General features: G+C 35.6%; 1 protein-coding gene across 4 annotated transcripts in view; it reads left to right on the forward strand.

Moving 5' to 3' along the window:
* The window catches only part of SPAG9 (sperm associated antigen 9), a 131242-nt gene that overhangs the window by 90347 nt on the left and 19998 nt on the right, over positions 1-20897 (forward strand). For 3 of the 4 annotated variants that reach the window (XM_069482382.1, XM_069482383.1, XM_069482385.1), the window contains 15 exons: positions 2731-2788; positions 3878-4030; positions 4510-4561; positions 6815-6945; positions 9023-9079; positions 10115-10288; positions 11358-11487; positions 12208-12297; positions 12558-12725; positions 13176-13347; positions 15064-15282; positions 15561-15756; positions 17600-17725; positions 19134-19214; positions 19905-19972. In XM_069482382.1, the coding sequence (XP_069338483.1) occupies positions 2731-2788; positions 3878-4030; positions 4510-4561; positions 6815-6945; positions 9023-9079; positions 10115-10288; positions 11358-11487; positions 12208-12297; positions 12558-12725; positions 13176-13347; positions 15064-15282; positions 15561-15756; positions 17600-17725; positions 19134-19214; positions 19905-19972 (1875 nt within the window). Of the gene's footprint in view, positions 1-2730; positions 2789-3877; positions 4031-4509; positions 4562-6814; positions 6946-9022; positions 9080-9247; positions 9260-10114; positions 10289-11357; positions 11488-12207; positions 12298-12557; positions 12726-13175; positions 13348-15063; positions 15283-15560; positions 15757-17599; positions 17726-19133; positions 19215-19904; positions 19973-20897 lie in introns of all 4 variants that reach the window. The other variant, XM_069482384.1, reaches the window with a different exon arrangement.

The following is a 20897-nucleotide window of genomic DNA, read 5'->3' on the forward strand; positions in this document are numbered from 1 at the left end:
GGCGTGTTTTGTTCCCTCTCCTAAATGTATGTATATATCTATTTTTCTTGCCACTGCTTAAATGACACATCCTCCAGGAATTCTGCCTTGATCCTCTAATTAAAGCTCAGTTGTCCCTAAAAGTATTCTCGTGACACTGCATTTTATTATGTTGCTTTTTATAGTTGACTGTCATTTTTTATGTACCTGTCTCCCTGGATAGACAATAAGCTCAATGTGGCCAAGACAACCATGTCTTTTGCTTTTACTGTTGCGTCTTTAGCGCATAGCAACTAAGTGAATGGGGTTACTAAATAGTTCTAACACTTTTGTTTCACCTCTAAATCTGTGATTCTTTACCTTTTGGGATTAAAAATCCTTTACAAGAGAATATGTAAGAGAGCAGTATACCATTGGAAAAATGCACGTATAGAACTGGATAAAGTGGTACATACATTCTCAAGTGATTGCCAGGTAACTCTGAAGCCCATCTGTGGAACTTGCTTGAGAATTGATACTAAAATCCAAATGAGACTAATAAGATTTTAGGAACTGCCAGGCAGGTTTTTTTGCTTGTTTTTAGTAGGTAACTTTTCCAAATATATTAGATCTAAGTTTATGTTGGGCTTAAGTCTTGAATAGAAATGAGGCCACTTGAAATTATGTTTTCCTTATAGTTGTAATGAGTTTGTTTTTATTGGTACTTTTCAAAATGAACATTTTGGATAATCTTATTGATCGGATATTATAGAAAACTCTTCATTGGGAATTTGTAAATTTAACATAAACTTTAGAAACTATACTATAGGATATGTTTCTCATATAGTACAGATTCCAGGTTTTTCCTATTAATATTCATACTTTATTGTGTTTAGTTAATGGTTTCTCTACATCTGTTCAATTTCTTTGTCTTCTCTCTCTCATTTTAAGATAAATGAGTTTTGTTCTTGCTTTCTGAAAATAATCTAATTGAGATTCTCATTCATTTTTCTCTTGGGCTGCTTACCTAGGGGAATATTCTGGTGTGTATGCTTTTGAATAATGTTTCTGCTTTTTAAGCTAGGTGTTCTTGGCTGCTGTTCTCATTTAGTGCTTTCTCATCATTTTTTTCTGCTCAACTATTTTTTTTTTTTTTGCCCTACATGTATTTTTAGCTTTTATGCTCATCTAAATGCTTGAGAGTATATTGCAAACAGTTATTATATAAACTTTTTTTCAGCCAGTCTAAACTCTATTTCTTCTGTCTCTATAACTTTGTTAAAAAGTTAACATTAGTGTTTAAAGCAAATATCTTGCTAGAAATCATTTTGGAGTTGGAATTTGGAAACTTTTTAAAAAACTTTTGTTTTACTTATTTTTTTAGTTTGTGGAGTATACACAGATGATTAAATAAGCTACTATTTCTGGTATTTAATTCTTCCTGGTAGATGTACCCTGGTCTTTGAGAATATTTGAGAAAATTATAATACAAAACATAAGTCCATTTGTGAACACTAAATAAAGTTTTAGCATTCTTGGGTTGGTTTTGTTTGTTTTAAATAATTTTTAAATCAATTGGAATATTACGTTTTTTTAAATAAAGGGGCATGTTAACTCTTTTGCCTTATGTAGTTTTCTTTAGACATATTTCCTTCCTGTTTACCTGGATTATCAATATTACTTCTCCCATTGTATGTGATTTTCCAACATTAGCTCACAATTTCTTGGAATGACGGAGTGGTGGGGTTTTTTGTTTTGTTTTGCTTTGTTTTTTTTGTTTTCTGAGTGATATTCCTTAGTGTGTTATTTCATTTCTTTAGTTTTTTATGAGAAGCAAATTAAATAACTTTATTCTCTCTAGGGACAATTCCATTAGATCTTGCATTGAATGCTCTCTATGCCTATCTTACAGCACTCATTAAAATATTAAACACAGTTCTATAAAGTAACAACTGAATATTATTTCTTAAGTGACACTTTGAAGGAAAGTTTGTATTGATTTTGGGTTTTCAGTCTAATTATATTCAATTTTGTTGTGAGAAAGCGTTGGTGAAGCATTTTTTAGGTATGTTAGAGAGCATCCTTACAAATGAAGGAAATCATCTTTGTTTCTGTCTTTTGCACATCATTATGCATTAAATCATAACATTGTGATTCCAGATGTTTTTCATATCATGCATAAAACTTTATAGATTAATAATCTGTTTTCATGCTGTTTCTTACATAAAACATTTCTTGTTCTTTGTTTTTGCTTTACATGGAATGCATGGGCTTTAAGACCATAATTTCTTTGGTAAGGTTTCATCTGCCTTGGGGTTCTGTCTTTCTTTGGCCTTGTTTCTACCTGTTCTCTGTTAATAAGATCTAATTTTTAGACAAAAGCCTACGATATCAACTGTGATTTGGGAACAATTTCTAATCCATATTAATGCTGTTCTTTTTTTCCCTAAGTAATGTTAGAATATTGTTAGAGTATTTGGCAGAAAAGTCTTGATACTTTTGAAATAGTGTCTATGAGAAATAAAATATAGACTAACGGATATAAATAATTAGCCAACAAAGTCTTTAGCTTTGTTTTGTGATGCATAATTATTTATAATTTTATAATCCATACAAGTAGATACATCAAATGAAATTATAGGCAAAATAAGATTACTAAAGGACAGATAAAATTTCTAAAATAAAATGTGTGATTATAGCTTATAATATTATAAATATATCTAATTTTTGATAAATTTGTTTTCAAAGTCTTTATCTTTTTTCTTTTGATAGGAATGGGTCGTGAAGTTGAGAATCTTATATTAGAAAATACACAACTGTTGGAAACCAAGTAAGTTCCGTATGAAATTTTAAAAAGGAACGAAAGATACAGAATTTTCTTCTTGTCCAAGTCAATAGCAGTTCATCAATTTAACACAGTACTCATGCAGTTTTCATCTCCCTCTTTCTCCCCTTCTCTGCATGTGTTTACACATACACCCTCACCCACACACATAGGTAGTGGGATCTACATTGCCCTGATATGGGTATGTTTCATTGCTGTTTTTTGCAGACACACAGATCTTCACCTTATTTCTACTCCACAAGTATTCATGCCTTTCTCTTAATCTTCTGGATGTGTCCTACACTTATTTTGCTCCCTCCCCTGAGTTGTGTCTATTTTCTTACCTCTTTTCCTGGGTTTGCTTTTATTTCTGCACAAATGTTTTGATCCATACCTGGCCTACCTCTTCAGAGCTGTCCTCCATAGCTACAAGCTCTTGGGCGCACTCTGGGGAGTCTTAGGCCCTCAAGCACATTTAGTGGGACAGGTCCTCAGTAATGTGGAAAAGTGACCATGTCCGTTTGCAAGTTTGCTGTGTCACAGCAACTTGGGAACATTTGTATATATCCAAGACAGAATGTAGCTATAATGAGGTCCTATGTCCACTGTACCCAGGGGAACTGGATCTTAGATTTTTTTCTTTCACCGTAGACTGCTTAGACTTTCCAGTTTAGGCTGTTTTCTCACTAATTATTAAAGGTAACATGAAGGAATAACTTTATTGATTGGGTAATCTGTTTTCAGAACTTATTAACAATAGTAGCCTTATGAATGCTTTTTTTTTTTTTTTTTCCTGCTCCTGAGATAATGAATGCTGTTTTTTAAAGTTAATTTTACTTAATTCTGACTTTTTATTAATTGGTGGTCTGTCTTGCTTTATCCATTTAGTCTTTGTTTGATAAGTGGGAAGAGTAATAACTTAGACCTTAGTTGCTTTATATTCTTTTTGCCTTTAAGAGCAACATCAGGTAGAATGTCTTGAAGTATTCAGTCATTCAGCTTTATGATTGTACAGTTACTTTAGTCTACAAAGGAATAAGCTGAAAGATGAAAATATTTATTTGTAATGACACACTTGAAATATGTGTTTCTTAGAAATGCTCTGAATGTAGTGAAGAATGATTTGATAGCAAAAGTGGATGAACTGACCTGTGAGAAAGATGTGCTGCAAGGGGAACTGGAGGCCGTGAAACAAGCCAAACTGAAGCTAGAGGAAAAGAACCGAGAATTAGAGGAAGAGCTTAAGAAGTAAGTTTTGACTGTGTTGTTCTAAACCAAACTCTTTGCAGTTGTACCACAGAGGGTTACAGGTGTAACTCTGAGACAAAAGCCTTCAGCCCACGCAAGCCAGGAAGTGCCCTCGCTGATTGCCTCTGCTCTGAGCAGGCCCCTCCAGTTACTAGCCTGTCATTTTTTGTGACTATCTGTCATGACATGAAAAGAGTTAGAGAATTGTTCAAATGTCTTTGTTTTGATAATAAGGAAATTAAAAATATTCATTATTTTCCTTCACTCAGCTTTCTGTAATACCTGTTTTTTTTTGTTTGTTTGTTTGTTTTCTGAAAACAGTGCTATGAGAACATTCCACTAAATGAAGGCAGCTAAATACCCTGTTTGGAAAAAGAAAAATAATCCTTTAGTGGTAGTTAAAATTGTTGACCTACTCTTTCATTTTTTTGAAAAGATGAACTCAATTCAAATAACATGTTTTGTTTTTTCCCCACTAGAGCTCGTGCAGAAGCTGAAGATGCAAGGCAAAAAGCAAAAGATGATGATGATGTAGGTTTACAATTTTGGACTTTTTTTCTTACTTTACCACATTTTGGTATTTTGGGAAAATCTTGCTAAATAAGCTTTGGATATAGTGTTATAAAGATTTTTAAAAGTCTGAAGACATGTTTACAGTCATGAATAGCTCATACTTCTACATGGTATCCATAAGCTTACTTTCTAGCTATATGGCACGGGCTCATTTTCCCTCTCTGTCTCTGTGCTCGGACCTGTGTTTGCATGTTCAAGTTCAAGTTCAAGGACCAACTGAGATATTTGGGTTTTTTTCCATTGCTATTGTTTTGTTTAAAATTTTGATTTAGAAATATGAAAGCTTAATAATAAAAATTGTTTAATAGTATTAAACATAAAAAGATGAAGTCTAAAACTTTAGTACTAGCCAATTAGCCTATATTGTTGTCAACATACATAAATACAAAAGAAATACGAAAGAATAAATACGTACTTCTTGCCAATATTATTAGCATACTGTCAATTCTGTTGATAGCTAGATGATCATTTTTATATCAGGTATCTGCAGGTCAAAGGTCAGGCTTGAGATTTTTTTTTTTAATGGGTGTTTTAAATATAATATTTGATAATACAAAAATATATGTAATATATGTGAGTAATAGACCATAATAAGTTAACACTACGAACCTACCTACCATCCAATCTAAGAACTAGAAAATTACCGAACATTGAAACTACTCTGTGCTCCTCCCCTGCAGAAGAAACCACTATCCTGTATTTATCATTTGCTTAACTTTAAAAAAAATAGTTTTATTACATAACATATATGTATCTCTATAAAGTATGGCTTAGTTTTCGTTGTTTTTGTGTTTCATACTATAGGCACATTTAGTCTTGCAGACTTCTTTTACTCAGTTGTATGTTTTTGAGACTCACTCATGTTGTAGTATTTAGTGCTATAGTTCATTCATGGTCACTGCTTTATGATACCCCATTATATAAATATTTTATAATTCATGTATCTTTTTTCCTGTTAATGTATTAGTATATTTAGTCTTCATCTTTTTACTATCACAGTGCTGTTGTTATAAACATGATAGTACGAGTGTCCAGATGTATAGAAGCCATAGGTTTCCCAGATTTTATACCTAGCAGTGGGATTGCTGTGTTACAAATAGAAGATCCTTTATTATTTTATTTAAAGGAGAGGCCAAGTTCTGTGGCTGGAGAACAAAGGAGGAAAACTGCTGAAGGCTAAGCTTAGCCTCTTTCTTACTGTCCCAACCCTTTCAGCTTTGATCCCAAATGTACATATTCCATTTAGCAAAACAAAAGCACCACAGTTAGACCCACCTTCTTCCCCAGAAAAGACTTCAGAAATCAGCATCAGAAGAAAGTAGACTTGAGCATGCCCCTTTGGGGTCTTACCCCTGTGCTTACCTCATATTCACATCCTTTATTCTAAGAATAATTCTGATTAATATAATTCTCTCTATCTCGTTGTATTTCTGTTGGTGTTTTATTGACTCGTATAGTTGGGTACCTTGGTAACTAGGCAATAGGTTTACCCTTTCTGCTGGCATTGGGTGTGTATATGGATTGGTAGTTTGAGATGAATGAACCTCTTTTGGAACTAACCTGTAACTATTTTCTGAATGACAGTTGTTATAGAACATGAATTTAAAATAATGTTAGAGCAGTATTTCTAGGTGGAACTTATAAGAACATATGTAAATCTATGTAGATTTATATAGATAACAGCTAAATTTTTTGGTTTTAGTTTGAAATCTGTATTCTTTATTCTTTGTAATTTCTTTATAATATGTTCAAATATCTGTGTTTACATTCAGAAATTAAATTGCCTACCTTTTATCTTTTCAGTCATACATAATTATTTAAATTTCTTTGTCTATTTTATTTTTATAAGGCCATTTTTCTTTTCTTTTTTTCTTATTTGTAGTAGCTTTATATTTTAATTTTTAGTTGCAAAATGTTAAGGGGGGTACAAATGTTTTTGTTACATGGGTAGCTTTTGTAATGCTTAAGTAAGGGCTAATAGTGTACCTATAACCCAAGTAGTGTTCGTTGTACCTGTTAGGCAGGTTTTGACCCCCTCCCCTTCTCCCCCTCCCTCTTCTTGATTTCGTATAAGGCCATTTTTCTTTAAGTGATTTATTAGATTAGCAACTGAGGAATATTTAAAAGCCTAAAGATTTTGTTTAAGTCTGAGATTAACACCAAAACATACATAGGCTCGCAGAGTGATCTGTCATCTTCTCATCATTATAGAGTGATATTCCCACAGCCCAGAGGAAGCGGTTTACTAGAGTAGAAATGGCCCGTGTTCTCATGGAGAGAAACCAGTATAAAGAGAGACTGATGGAGCTTCAAGAAGCAGTTCGATGGACTGAGATGATTCGGTATGAGAAGTTCTAGAGTGTTTTCCTACTATTGGTTTGTAGGTTTGAATATTACTTCACTCAGGACTGGAGTTGTGCCTTGAGGGTCCAAGCCCCTTTCTCTGTTTACTAGGAGACACTTTCTAAAGTAACAGTTGGAATTAGTAACAGTATAATCAAACTAGGTGCCTTTTAGGCCAGTAAGGGATCTTGGAGGACATTCCCACAACTTCCAAAAAGCAATTGTTGTTATTTAGGAATGATGGTCATTTTTCAAAAGAATAGAAATTGATACTTCCTTTGCAGTAATGTCAGGAAAATATCAAAATTTTATATGTAACACAGGAAAATAAATTATTTTTACTCATTGTCTTCCTGTGAAATACTATTGCTTGAATTTTTTCCGTATTTTCAAACTATTCATGCAAAGTATACCTTCCATTGACATTTTTCAGGCAATTGGATCTTAAATCTCACCTAATGCTGCCATCTAATGGTCATATTCTTAGTAACAGTATTGCTTACTTTAATTTAGAAAGAGCTCATGAAAAGTTTATAAATTAGTTGCTCCCTAATTTACCCATATTTTTGAGTTTGGATTGTCACATCAGATTTACCAGTAACAATACACATTGTTTTTAAGTTTATAAGCATATTTGCTAACCTCCAACTTTTACTTTCTTAAGGTTACATCATTTATTAGTTTATGGATCCTTTACCAGTGCCATGCTAGAACGAAGTATTTTGTGTAACACACTTTGCAATTTTCTATAATTGTAATTGTTTATAGCTGCTGAGAAGGAAGGAGATCAGATTGGATAAGGAAACTAGTAAGCTAAGAAGTATGTTCTTAACTGCATCATTTAATGGACATTAAATAAATACTGAATAAATATTTTAAAAACTGAAAGCATATAGGCAGACTCCACTTTTCATTGCTATTTTTAACTCTTAATTAACAGCCAAGTGGTAGTCAACAAGTGAAAGGAAATAGTAGCTTACTTTTAACTTGTTCATTGAACTAAAAGATATTTTAAATTTAGTTCTATTAAAAAAAAAGTGGAAAGGGAGCTCTGATCATGATGCAGAATTCTTACCACCTTATTAAATTAGTTTGGAATGTCTTATTATCTGAAATTTTGAATTACCTGTCAATCCAGTTTATCCTCTTCCCTTCCCTGGCCATCTATTCAGTGATAGAGAAGTTTAGTCCTGTGAGAAATGACCCATCGGAATGGTAAAGTTACAGGGGGCTATTTTGTGAGAGCTGAGAGTACAGATAATATGACTTTTAGATAAAGACAGGGATTTACATGGCAATATTTTGATAAACGGAAGAGTTAGAGGACATCTTTTTTTTTTTTTTTTTTTTTTTTTTTTTTAAGACAGAGTCTCTCTCTGTTGCCCAGGCTAGAGTGAGTGCCGTGGCGTCAGCCTAGCTCACAGCAACCTCAAACTCCTGAGCTCAAGGGATCCTCCTGTCTCAGCCTCCCGAGTAGCTGGGACTACAGGCATGCACCACCATGCCCGGCTAATTTTTTCTATATATATTTTTAGCTGTCCATATAATTTCTATCTATTTTTAGTAGAGATGGGGTCTCGCTCTTGCTCAGGCTGGTCTCGAACTCCTGAGCTCAAACGATCCACCCACCTCGGCCTCCCAGAGTGCTAGGATTACAGGTGTGAGCCACCGCGCCCGGCCAGAGGACATCTTTTTAATAAAAATGTTTAAATATTATCATTCAGGCATGGTGGCTATCTGTCTAGCACAGATAACAACCTTCAATCATTAGACTGAGCTCTAGAGGGAAGGATGGTATTTTATGTATCTTAGTAGTATTAGCTTTAGCAGATTGACTGACACGTGGTAGGTCAAAGTAACTTATAGTATTTACTGAATTTAATTGTTGACTCTCCTCTGTGTATTCCATGAACTTCTTGGGTCCCTTGTTCTTCAGGTAGAAAGCTAGAACACCTCACTGATAGCACATTTCTTTCTTTCTTTCATTCTTTTTCTTTTCGTTTTCTTTTCTTTCTTTCTTTCTTTCTTTTTTTTTCTTTTCTTTTTTTTTTCTTTTTTTTTTTTTTTTTGATGTAGGGCATCACGAGAAAATCCAGCCATGCAAGAAAAAAAAAGGTCAAGCATTTGGCAGTTGTAAGTATTAAAAAACAAACAAACAAAAAAGACTTTAAACAGCACTTTGAGACAAGAAGATTACAATCAAAAATTATTTTCAAGAATGATTTTGTGTCCATTTTTCTTTAATTTTTTTAAAAATTGGGGATAAATAGCTAAACTGAATTTTTTCTTTTTGATATGTAGTGTACCAACTCGGTAAGGCTGTTCTTGAGGACAAGAGATAAGCTGTCGTAAGCTGCATCATGTTGGTTATGCATTTGGTGCATTCCTCTGCCAAATTTAAATAAAATAATGGGGGAGTTATTTATAGAGTTGATAATTACCTGTATTCCCCATTAAGTAAGTTCCTGATTCACTGATTGTGTGATTGTAAGGAACTTCACAAAGTGAAGATAAGAAATTTAGCATTTGTGAGGTTTGAGCAGTATTTGTACGTGTTGAACTTGAATTATGTTTGTACCAGAAGTACTGTGTGTTTACTATAGTTAAAACTTACCTCCCCGGTTTTGGTGAATCAGCTAATTAATAGAAGTGGCAATTGTTTAAAAAGTGGACATGAAAGTAGTTATTTAAATTGAGCTTAATCAGAAAATGTATGAGATATGTGTTAATGTCTGTTCTAGTACTTTATTATAATAGATTATTTCTAGAACTGGCATACTAAGCTTCTATTCAAATCATGCAGCTATAACTTTGTTGTTTAACAACCAGCTTTATATTGCACCAAGTAGGAGCTAGCTAAAGGAACCCTTTTATTTATTCAGTAGAAGTTCCCTTTACTCAAGAGCTTCTTCCTTTCATTATGGAAATTGCTAATTAGAGAACCAGTACCTGCCATTCTAAGCAATGGTTTCTCTTCCCTGAATGTCTGAGTTTGGCTGTGAGTTATTGTTAAGCCTGTAGCATGCAAGTTAGCAAACTGTTTTTGCCAGTTTCTAACTCATTGCCTTGTAAAAGTGCTTTGGAATTTTCTTGAGCATAAAAGTTTGTGGAAAATCATTGATTGTTCTTCACAGTGCATGTCACACACACAGGCTTTTTTCTGTTTAGTTTCAGCCGACTTTTCAGCTCCTCAAGTAATACGACCAAGAAGCCTGAACCACCTGTTAATCTGAAGTATAATGCACCCACCTCTCATGTTACTCCTTCTGTCAAGAAAAGAAGCAGCACCTTATCTCAGCTCCCAGGGGATAAGTCCAAAGCCTTTGATTTCCTTAGTGAAGAGTAAGTATTTTCCAGACTAATGGTTATGCCCTAAATAAGTTAATGGTTCAAAATACTCTTGCCCCTTATCACATCAGCTATAAGGTTTAAGATCTATTTAAAAAAAAAAAAACTACTTCTGTAACTTGGCTACCTTTAAGTAAATTTCTTATCATCAGCATTTTTTATGAAAATTGCATTTCAGTTTTCATAAAGAGAAGGAATTTTTTTAAATACCTCATTTTTGCTGGTATGACAACATTGATAAATATTAATAGAAATGTTAAAGGCTTATATGAGCCTTTATCCTAAAAGTTTGAACATTTCCTTTGGTGTCAAAAGAACTTGGTTTTCATCTTAACTCTGCTACTCATTATGTACGTACACTTGGGCAAATCAACCTCTCAGAGCCCTGGTTTCTTTGCTTGTGAAATGCGTCTGATAATTTATCTCAAAGATATTAGGATTAAATTATACAGTATCTGTAAAGTATCTGACATATAGGTAGATTTGTTAACTGCAGCATACATAGCAAGTCACCTCATGAAAATTTAAATAGCCAAAAGAAAGGCAAATTATTTTCAGAATAATTTTTGTAATATTTTATTCCGTAGCTCCAAAGCTTACCAAATTATTTTTCATTTTTGTCTTCTGAAACAAGTTAGTGGGATCTAAAATTTGACCAATATTATCTTCCTAAGTAGATATTGATTTATTGATCTTTTAGTCACTTTTGGCATTTTGGCATTAGAAAATTCTCAGTAAATATTTCTTGAATGAATAAAAAAAGAAGGAGCCAAAAATACTTAAGAATTTTTTCCCTTTCATATGACCAACATCTAAAACCTAATAGGAATTTGATGGCTGATAATTCAATTTAGCATAATAGGCTGCCTGCTAACCTGTTAAAGCCCAGGCACTACACAAACTTAAAAAGATCAGCTTTAGTGTAACACTTTTTAAAGCTATTTTAGTGTGAATAAATTAATTTGAAATCATGTAATTTTTTGTTTTTACTATTATGATGAGAGAGGGGAGATAAAGCTGTTGTATTCACTTAATTTGAAGAGGAAATCTTTCTTCCTTTTAGAACTGAAGCCAGTTTAGCCTCACGCAGAGAACAAAAGAGAGAACAGTATCGTCAGGTAAAGGCGCATGTTCAGAAGGAAGATGGTAGAGTGCAGGCTTTTGGCTGGAGTCTGCCTCAGAAGTACAAACAGGTAACATGTGAACGTGGTAAGAGCACCCGGCGGGAAATAACAGGGTGAGGGAGTGTCTTGGGTGTGAAGGAGTTGCAGTACACGCCCCAGCACTGCTCATGTCAAGCTGCATGGACTTGGCACATGTCTAGAGACGTGCAGAGGGTGCTGGTTTTCAGGCTGTTTTCTAGCAACATGGAGCTCAAATGAAATGCCTCTGAGTCTGTGAGGAGGAGAGGGGTCAACAGGGTGGCCAGGTACATAGAACTTGAGGTACCTGGCTGCGCTTTAACCAGAGCAGCACTTTTTTAATATTTGAAGATTTCATTTTTTAAAAAACAGCATCATTGTTTAAAAGTGTTTAAAAACCATTGGCCTGGATGGAGACTTTCAAATTGTTCACTTAAAACTTGGTTCAGCTCTTCAGGAACTTTACCTATCTACTCCATATGCCCTACGCCTAAAAGACTCACACATCTGGGTACAAGCACACATGTGTGCACATGCACATGAATCAGTACCTCTCTTCTGACCTCCCATAAGTATCCTGTTACATTTTATCTAATTGCTACTTGATTTTTCTGTTTATTTTTCAAATAAGAGTGACAAAATCAACTTAAAGTTGATTTAAAGAAGTAAATCTGTAATAGCAGTGTTTGCCCATGTCTCAGTGGTTCTGTAAGAAGTCCCCTTTTAATGAGGTTTACCAGTGTATCTTTTTCTCTCCCCTCCCATCATTAGGTAACCAATGGTCAAGGTGAAAACAAGATGAAAAATTTACCTGTGCCTGTGTATCTCAGACCTCTAGATGAAAAAGATACATCAATGAAGGTAAGTTCATTGTGAAGTTAAAGGAGATATTTCCTAAACTCTGGGTAAGGTTTTTTTCCCTAAAACCAAAAAAATTTAAATACTACTTTTATTGTTCATTTTATAGTTTTAGACTATATTAAATACCTACGTATACAAGTTATTTTAAGAAAAAATGAAAATAACTAGAATGTTAAGAAAAGTAAGAAAACGTGAAAAGAAAAGCGTTTTCTTCACGTTTCTAGATTTAACACCCTTTTCTTTTTCCCCCGCCTGAGAAGCTGTGGTGTGCTGTTGGAGTCAATTTATCTGGTGGGAAGACCAGAGACGGTGGCTCTGTTGTTGGAGCAAGTGTATTTTACAAGGATGTTGCCGCTTTGGATACAGAAGGCAGTAAACAGCGAAGTGCATCTCAGAGTAGCTTAGATAAGTTAGATCAGGAACTTAAGGTAAGTGTACGTTAACATTTGACCTGGTTTATGAGACTATTAGTTTAGCTCCTTGGTCCAGAATTTACTTCTGGTCCAGCTTCTAATTGGGATTACTATGCCTTTGCTTACTGTCCCCCACCACCCTTTTAAGTCACTTTTATTGTGGTATAATTTACATACAATAAAGTGTACACGTGAAATGGGTACAGGTCAGAGTTTTGACAAATCTGTATACCTATGTAATCACTACCACAATCACAACGATAGAACATTTTTTATCACTGATCTGCTCTAACTGCTAGGTTTTTAATCTACTAATTAATATAGATAGTTGTGTTTTTACCCTTACAAATAATCTGGAAATAAATTTTGAAATAGTATTGCCCTTTACTGTAACAGCACAGTCATATGAGCATTTGTACACACATATCATTTTAAATATTCATTTTCCTTACTTTGTCTACTCAGGAACAGCAGAAGGAGTTAAAAAATCAGGAAGAATTATCCAGTTTAGTCTGGATCTGTACCAGTACTCACTCAGCTACAAAAGTTATCATCATTGATGCTATTCAACCAGGCAACATCCTGGACAGTTTCTCTGTTTGCAACTCTCATATTCTGTGCATTGCAAGTGTACCAGGTAAGAGTGAGGCGTGCCTCTCTCTGGCCCTTCCATCCCTTCCCTCCATGCACACCTCCTTCCTGATAGGAACTGATTTGGCTGCTGGAGGTGTAGTTATGTACCTTGTTTTCATGGAGTATGTTCTAGTTGGGGAAGATTGGAAATAAACTGGAACCATTGAAAAAATAAGATATTTTCAGATAGTGAAAAATGCCGTGAAGAAAATAAAACAACAGTAATGAGAGAAGAAGGTAACTGGGAGGCAGGAGCAAGGGGCTATTTAGATTGATTAATAAGGGAAGGTCTTCTAAAGTTCTGGATTCAATATATGATATTAAGACATTAATTTAAAAATTAAAGAGGTTTGTGATACAGCCATACAATGGAATGTTATTCAGCCATAAAAAGGATTGAAGGTTTTTATTTTATTTTATTTTTTTATTGCAGTAAGAACACTTAATATGAGGTCTACCCTCTTACCAAATTTTTACGTGGACAATACATTATTGTTTACTACAGGTAGATGTTCTGGTACACGCTGTAACATGGATGAGCCCTGGGAACATTGTGCTAAAGGAAATAAGCCAGACACAAATGGACAAATATTGTATGATTCCACTTATATGCAATATCTAGAATAGGCAAATTCATAGAGACAGAAATAGATTAGAGGTTACCAGGGACTGGGGTGAGGGAGGCAGGAATGAGGAGTTATTATTTAATGGGTACAGAGTTTCATCTGGGGCAATGGAGAAGTTTTAGAAATAGCAGTGATGGCTACAAAACATTGTGAATGTAATTAATGCCACTGAACTGTACACTTTAAAATAGTTTAAATGGAAAATTTTATGTTATATATTTTTACTACAATAAAAATTTTTAATGTGATATGAATAAAAATTTTCTAAGTAAACTGAGGAAGTTTATCCTTACATCATAAATGCTTTGTTTTAAAATGTTTTACTCATACCTAAGTCACTGTATACACTTAGGGTATTTAATTTTTAACAGTAGTGGATAAAAGTCTATATTTCAGGGCCGGGCGCAGTGCGTCACGCCTGTAATCCTAGCACTCTGGGAGGCCGAGGCGGGTGGATCGCTCGAGGTCAGGAGTTGGAGACCAGCCTGAGCAAGAGTGAGACCCCGTCTCTACTAAAAATAGAAAGAAATTATCTGGCCAACTAATATATATAGAAAAAATTAGCCTGGCATGGTGGCGCATGCCTATAGTCCCAGCTACTTGGGAGGCTGAGGCAGTAGGCTCGCTTAAGCCCAGGAGTTTGAGGTTGCTGTGGGCTAGGCTGATGCCACGGCACTCACTCTAGCCAGGGCAACAAAGCGATACTCTGTCTGGGGGAAAAAAAAAAATGTCTATATTTCAAATAATAATCTTGATCATTAAACATTTTTTTCTGCTGATTTGTCAGATATATATATAATTAGATTGTTTTTAACCTTTTTGCTGCTGAGGAGCTCATTAAGAACAGAAGTGTCATTTTTGACATTTTCATGGTGTTATTTGCACTTACTTGTATTACTAGAAGAATTATATTTTTAAGTACCTTTCCATTTTGTGAAGATAAGTTTAAATAAACTTAATGCTACCTGTATTCAAGTAGCTGTATATCTAACCTGCACTCTCTCATTTCAAATCTGTGGTTGCTTTAGTGGAAAAAAAATGCTATTTATAGGCGTTTACTTAGCTATTAAAAGAAGGTTTATATTCCCTTTCAGGCGCACGAGAAACGGATTACCCTGCAGGAGAAGATCTTTTAGAATCTGGTCAGGTAGACAAAGCGTCTTTATGTGGGAGCATGACAAGCAACAGCTCGGCAGAGACAGACAGCCTTTTGGGAGGCATCACAGTGGTTGGTTGTTCTGCAGAAGGTGTGACAGGAGCTGCCACTTCCCCTAGTACCAATGGTGCTTCCCCAGTGATAGAAAAACCACCAGGTAATTCTATTCCCCTTACATGCCGTCTGTATAGAGACTAAGGCTACCCCAGATGCCACATTGTGGGCTGAATTTAGATCTTAAGGTAACAAGGATGAAAGAGCTTGAAAGAAGTTGTAATGATGGCTAAATGCCATCAAGAATTCTCAATTTCATGATACAGCATGGAAGAGTGGGTGGGCGGAATGGGATTCTGTAGTAGAGGTCTGCATGCCGAAATTATTGGAGGAGAAAAGCTCAAACTAGGAATAGTTAAGAGTGTTTTATTTACTTTGTAGAAATGGAACCAGAAAATAGTGAGGTTGATGAAAATGTTCCAACAGCAGAAGAAGCAACTGAAGCCACAGAAGGCAATGCAGGGTCAGCTGAAGACACTGCGGACATTTCCCAAGCTGGCGTGTACACAGAGCATGTCTTCACAGATCCTTTGGGAGTTCAAATCCCAGAAGACCTCTCCCCAGTGTACCAGTCAAGGTATGATAATGGGTCAACAACTTAGGAAACTGGGCAAAGTACACAAATAAAAGAAACCAAAATAATCTCAAACAGCTAAAATATTCCCACTAATTGGCGTTATTGTGGTAGACTGCAAAGTGTTATTTCCTATTCCTGCTTTGTCTTCATTTATTCCCTTCCCTTCATCCTCTCTGGACATTTTTCCCACATTTCTTCTCTATTCCTTCCAACTTAAAAAAAAAAAATCTTGTCTATAAAAGCACAATCATGTGTTGCTTTATAATGGGGATGTGTTCTGAGAAAGGCACCATTAGGTGATTTCATTGCTGTGCGAACATCACAGTGTACACTTACACAGACCTAGATGGTATAGCCTATTGCTCCTAGACTACAAACCTGCACAACATGTTACTGTCCCGAATACTGTAGGCAGTTGTAACACAATGATAAGAATTTGTGTATCTAAACATATCTAAACATAGAAAAGGTTCAATAAAAATATGATATTACTTAATATCATCTTACAGAACCACCATTGTATATGCAGTACATCATTGGACCACAGTGTTGTTTTGCAGCCTATGATTGTATATGAGTCAAAATCTTCTTGGTCATTTTCTCCTCTTGTATGATTTTTTAAAAAATTGTTGTACTTGCTATCTTCCATCGTATTAGTAACTTTGTCATTTTAATCCCTGCCCCTACTCTCACTTCCACTCCAGTTATCAGCAAAATTGGCCATTGTTTATTAAATTGGCCATGAAGTTTGGGTTTTCTACATGGGCTTGAATGAACTTTTTCAATTTAGTTTTCATGCAAATATTTTATTAGAAAACAATTTGTTTTAGGCTCTTCCTTAAAGGGTTGGTTAACCTAGGCCCATTTTGTGAATTCTTTTATTTTCTTCCCTGCTTTTGCTAGATTCCCTCTAGATGGGGGCAGGAGGGTCTCTTTAAACTGGATCCTTTAAACTATAAAGTTTAATATTCTTACTGTTAGTGTATAGAGCAGCCAAGAGTCAATTAACATTTATTAATTTAAAAATAAAGTCATATATTAAAGTTTATAGTCCAGTTATACATCATTTACTAATTGTGCCCTGATAATTCAAAAGAGAGGTTTTGTGATAGAACATTAAGCTTATTTCAGTTTATCAGTTTATTTTAGGAAATTCTTTTTTTTTTTTTTTTTTTGAGACAGAGTCTTTCTGTTGCCCAGGCTGGAGTGCAGTGGCACGATCATAGCTCACTGTAACCTCAAACTCCTGGTCTCTAGTGATCCTCTTGCCTCAGCCTCCTGAGTTAGCTGGGTCTGCAGGTGCACGCCACCACACCTGGCTAATTTTTCTATTTTTAGTAGAGATAGGGTCTCGCTTTTGCTCAGACTGCTCTTGAACTCCCAAACTCAAGCAATCCTCTCGCCTTGGCCTCCCAGAGTGCTAAAGATTACAGGTGTGAGCCACCATGCTGGAAATTCTTTATATATCACCCTCCTGTGTGTGTGTGTGTTGTGGGGGACGGGGGAGCTTTAAAACAAACCATCCCTCCCTTCTCTCTCACCCCAAGAAGAAACTATGGTGCAATTCACAATAACTAAGGGAGAGCCATAATTATAGTCTGAGTATTAACTGCCATGTTTCATTACCATGTCTTACTCCCTTATTTGTACCTTGGGCCTCCTAGTTAATATTTCTGGTACAATTGTTGAAATATATTTGAGGTAAGCATTTAACTTTGGCTTTTCTGGAATTTTAATGTTTGATTTTTTTTTTAAACTATAAACTTAAATGTAGAAATGTTCAGTCCCTGAAAACTATAGCTAAGCATACTCACATTTTTTTCCTTTTGCCTCACCTTCCCAGTAATGACTCAGAGGCATATAAAGATCAAATACCAGTATTGCCAAATGAACAAGACCTGGTGAGAGAAGAAGCCCAGAAAATGAGTAGTCTGTTACCAACTATGTGGCTAGGAGCACAAAATGGCTGGTAAGTGCCAACATTTTAAACATTAGAGTATCTTTATTCTTTTACTTTTGATTTTGGAATAAGAAGATAAGTAAAATGTGGTCAACACAAATACAAACAAAAAGTGAGTATTAGCGCAGAGAATTTTATATAGCCACAAAATTTGAAATTATATTGCAATTACCTCATAAACTGGGCTTATATTGGTTCTGAATGGTAAACCATATGGTTTTGTTTTGTTTTGTTTTTTTTTTTTTGGTCACAGAATGTTCCCTTTATATAATATTCTTGGAAGAAGAGGTAAATAAAATTTTTAAATCTGGGTTATGCAGAAATAGAAGATCCTGAACAGCACAGAAACAGAGAATGTTTGATGTATAAGGCTACAGTGTGGGCAGGGAAGCTGGGATTAAACTAATGTGTTTTGCTGCAGGGAGGCCCAATCCCAAACATAGCTATTTAGTAGAGTTACTAGGAAAGGCAGAACAAATCACAGTGCGAAAGCTCAGAGGATAATCACATTACACGATTCGTTCACTTTCTAGTAGTATGGGGAGTTTTACAAAATTGTGCATTTCCAAAGGTTAAGCAAGGTTACAGGTTGAGCATCCCTAATCCAAAAATCCAAAATCTGAAACTTTTTTGAGTGCTGACGCTCACAGGTCATGCTCAAAGGAAATACTCATTGGAGCATTTCAGATTTCAGGTTTTCAGATTAAGGATACTCAACTGTTATGTATAATGCAGATATTCCATAATCTGAAAAAAATCAGAAATCCAAAACAATTCTGGTCCTAAGCATTTTGGATGGGATACTCAATCTGTAGTATGTCTTTTCCATACGAGTCCAATACTATAAAATGAGGGGTTGGCAAAGTTAATGTTGACTATGTTCCAATATAACTTTATTTATGGGCCCTAAAATTCAAATTTCATATAAATCTCCCCTGTCATGAGATACTCTTGATTTATTTCCCCAACCATTTAAAAACGTAAAAACTATTCTTAGTTTTCAGGCTGTGTGAAAACAGATGGCAGGCTGGATTTGGTCTGCAGGCCATAGTTTGTCACTCCCTATGTGGACCACTTTGTCATCCAAAAGTTATAGTATAGTGGAGAAGTAAGGTAATTCCAAAAGAGGGCTTTAGCCAAGGACTCTAAAGCGTGGGGTACCCTGAAACTAACTGACTATGCATTGCACTGGTTCTTGCTTTTCAGTCTTCCTATGTTTCTGTTTGCTTAAGCAGCCTATTTCTCTGCCTCCAGCCTACTTTTACTCTCATTTTTGTTTTCCGACCATTGTACCAAAGCAGCAGCAAAATCTGTACGTTATTCTTTTTCCTCCTGAATGAACTTTGTGGTTATTATGGGGTTTAAGCGGTGTCTTGATGTTCTCTATGCCTTACCAGTCTTGACTTTGTTCTTGCAGTTTGTATGTCCATTCATCTGTAGCCCAGTGGAGGAAATGTCTCCATTCCATTAAACTTAAAGATTCGATTCTCAGTATTGTGTAAGTTTTATTTTTGAAATTCTTCCTGTTAAAACTATGTATTTTGGTATAAACTAGATTTTAAGGCTTCTGAAGCTAAGATGCATTTCATGACTAAGTCAGTATCCAGGTTGTTTGCCTTTTTAAAACCCTTTTTATGGAACTAGAGAAATTGAGTGAGAATGAAATTCTATAACAAAAAGTAAAACAGAAAACTAAGTAGAAGAGAAAACTTGCCAGATTGGTTCCTTAACCATACTAGTTCTTTAGTACTTCAGGGAGAGAACCAATACCTATTAATTTATATGTGTTTTAAAACATTATTAATAGTTTGTAGAATAGGTTGATCTAGTCTTTTTCTATATGGTGACTAGCAAAAATCAGACAGTCCACAGGGCTGACTCTGTTAGTTGCACTCAAGGTGTGTGTCTCTGGTCTGTGGAGTTTGTTGACCGTCTGTAATGAGAGCAGGAGCTCGGGCCAGAAAATGAAACAACTGAGATTCCACAATGCTACTTATTTAGTTCAGCTGACATTTTTTCATGCAGGACATTCACAATGAAGAAAGCAGTGTATTCATTTATGTTCTGGCGTAAGCTCCTCATCTCGTCACAGATTGGTTCTTTACAAGGCTTTGAACAAGTTCAGTGGCATATAGTCCCTTCTGTATTCCTGAATGGAGAGTTCTGAAATTCCTTTTCCTGTTTGCAGACACGTGAAAGGAATTGTTTTAGTGGCCCTGGCTGATGGCACCCTTGCAATCTTTCACAGAGGAGTTGGTGAGTGGTTATGAATAACTTGTTGCTTTGCAAAGCATTTTTAGCAGATTGACTTTATGGTTTGAAGAAATAATACTTAGTAGAAGAAAGAATAAAGGTTTAAGCTGAATACTAACAATGTATAAGGCCTGGTGTTGTGGCTCCAACCTGTAATCATAGCACTTTGGGAGGCCAAGGTAGGAGAATCACTTGAGGCCAGGAGTTTGAGACCAGCCTGACAACATAGTGAGACCCCATCTCTACAAAAAATAAACATTGTCCAGGCGTAGCAGTGTGCACCAGTAGTCCTAGGTATTTGAGAGGCTGAGCCAGGAGAGTCACTTGAGCCCAGGAGTTGCAGGTTGCAGTGAGCCGCAAGTACACCACTGTACTCTAGCTCAGGTGACAGAGCAAGTCCTTGGCTCAAAACAAAACAAAACCACCCAAAACAATGTGTGACATCAGTAAGTATTGTAGTGCCTATGTGGAGGTATACATTAACAGTATACCTCAGGGAAAGGCTGGGCGATGTGGCTCATGGCTGTAATCCCAGCACTTTGGGAAGCCGAGGCAGGAGGATAACTTGAGGCCAGGAGTTCAAGGCTGCAGTGAGCTATGATGACACCATTGCACCCCAGTCTGGGTGACAAAGCGAGACCCTGTCTTGAAAAAAATGACATACCTCAGGGAAATATATTTACCATAATGAACAAGCAGTTCAGCATGTTCTGGTACTTTTATATAATGTGATATAGAAGCATTTGTTTTTCATTTGTGTACTTATTCAATTAGGAGAAATTTGGTGAGGATATTTTTTTCTGGTCCTTTTTTTTTTTTTTTTGATACATAGTTTTGCTCTGTCACCCTGGCTAGAGTGCCATGGCATCATGATAGCTCACTACAATCTCAAACTGCTGGGCTTAAGCAGTTCTCCTGCCTCAGCCTC

Source organism: Eulemur rufifrons, chromosome 9, assembly GCF_041146395.1.
Source record: "Eulemur rufifrons isolate Redbay chromosome 9, OSU_ERuf_1, whole genome shotgun sequence".
NCBI lineage: Eukaryota > Metazoa > Chordata > Mammalia > Primates > Lemuridae > Eulemur > Eulemur rufifrons.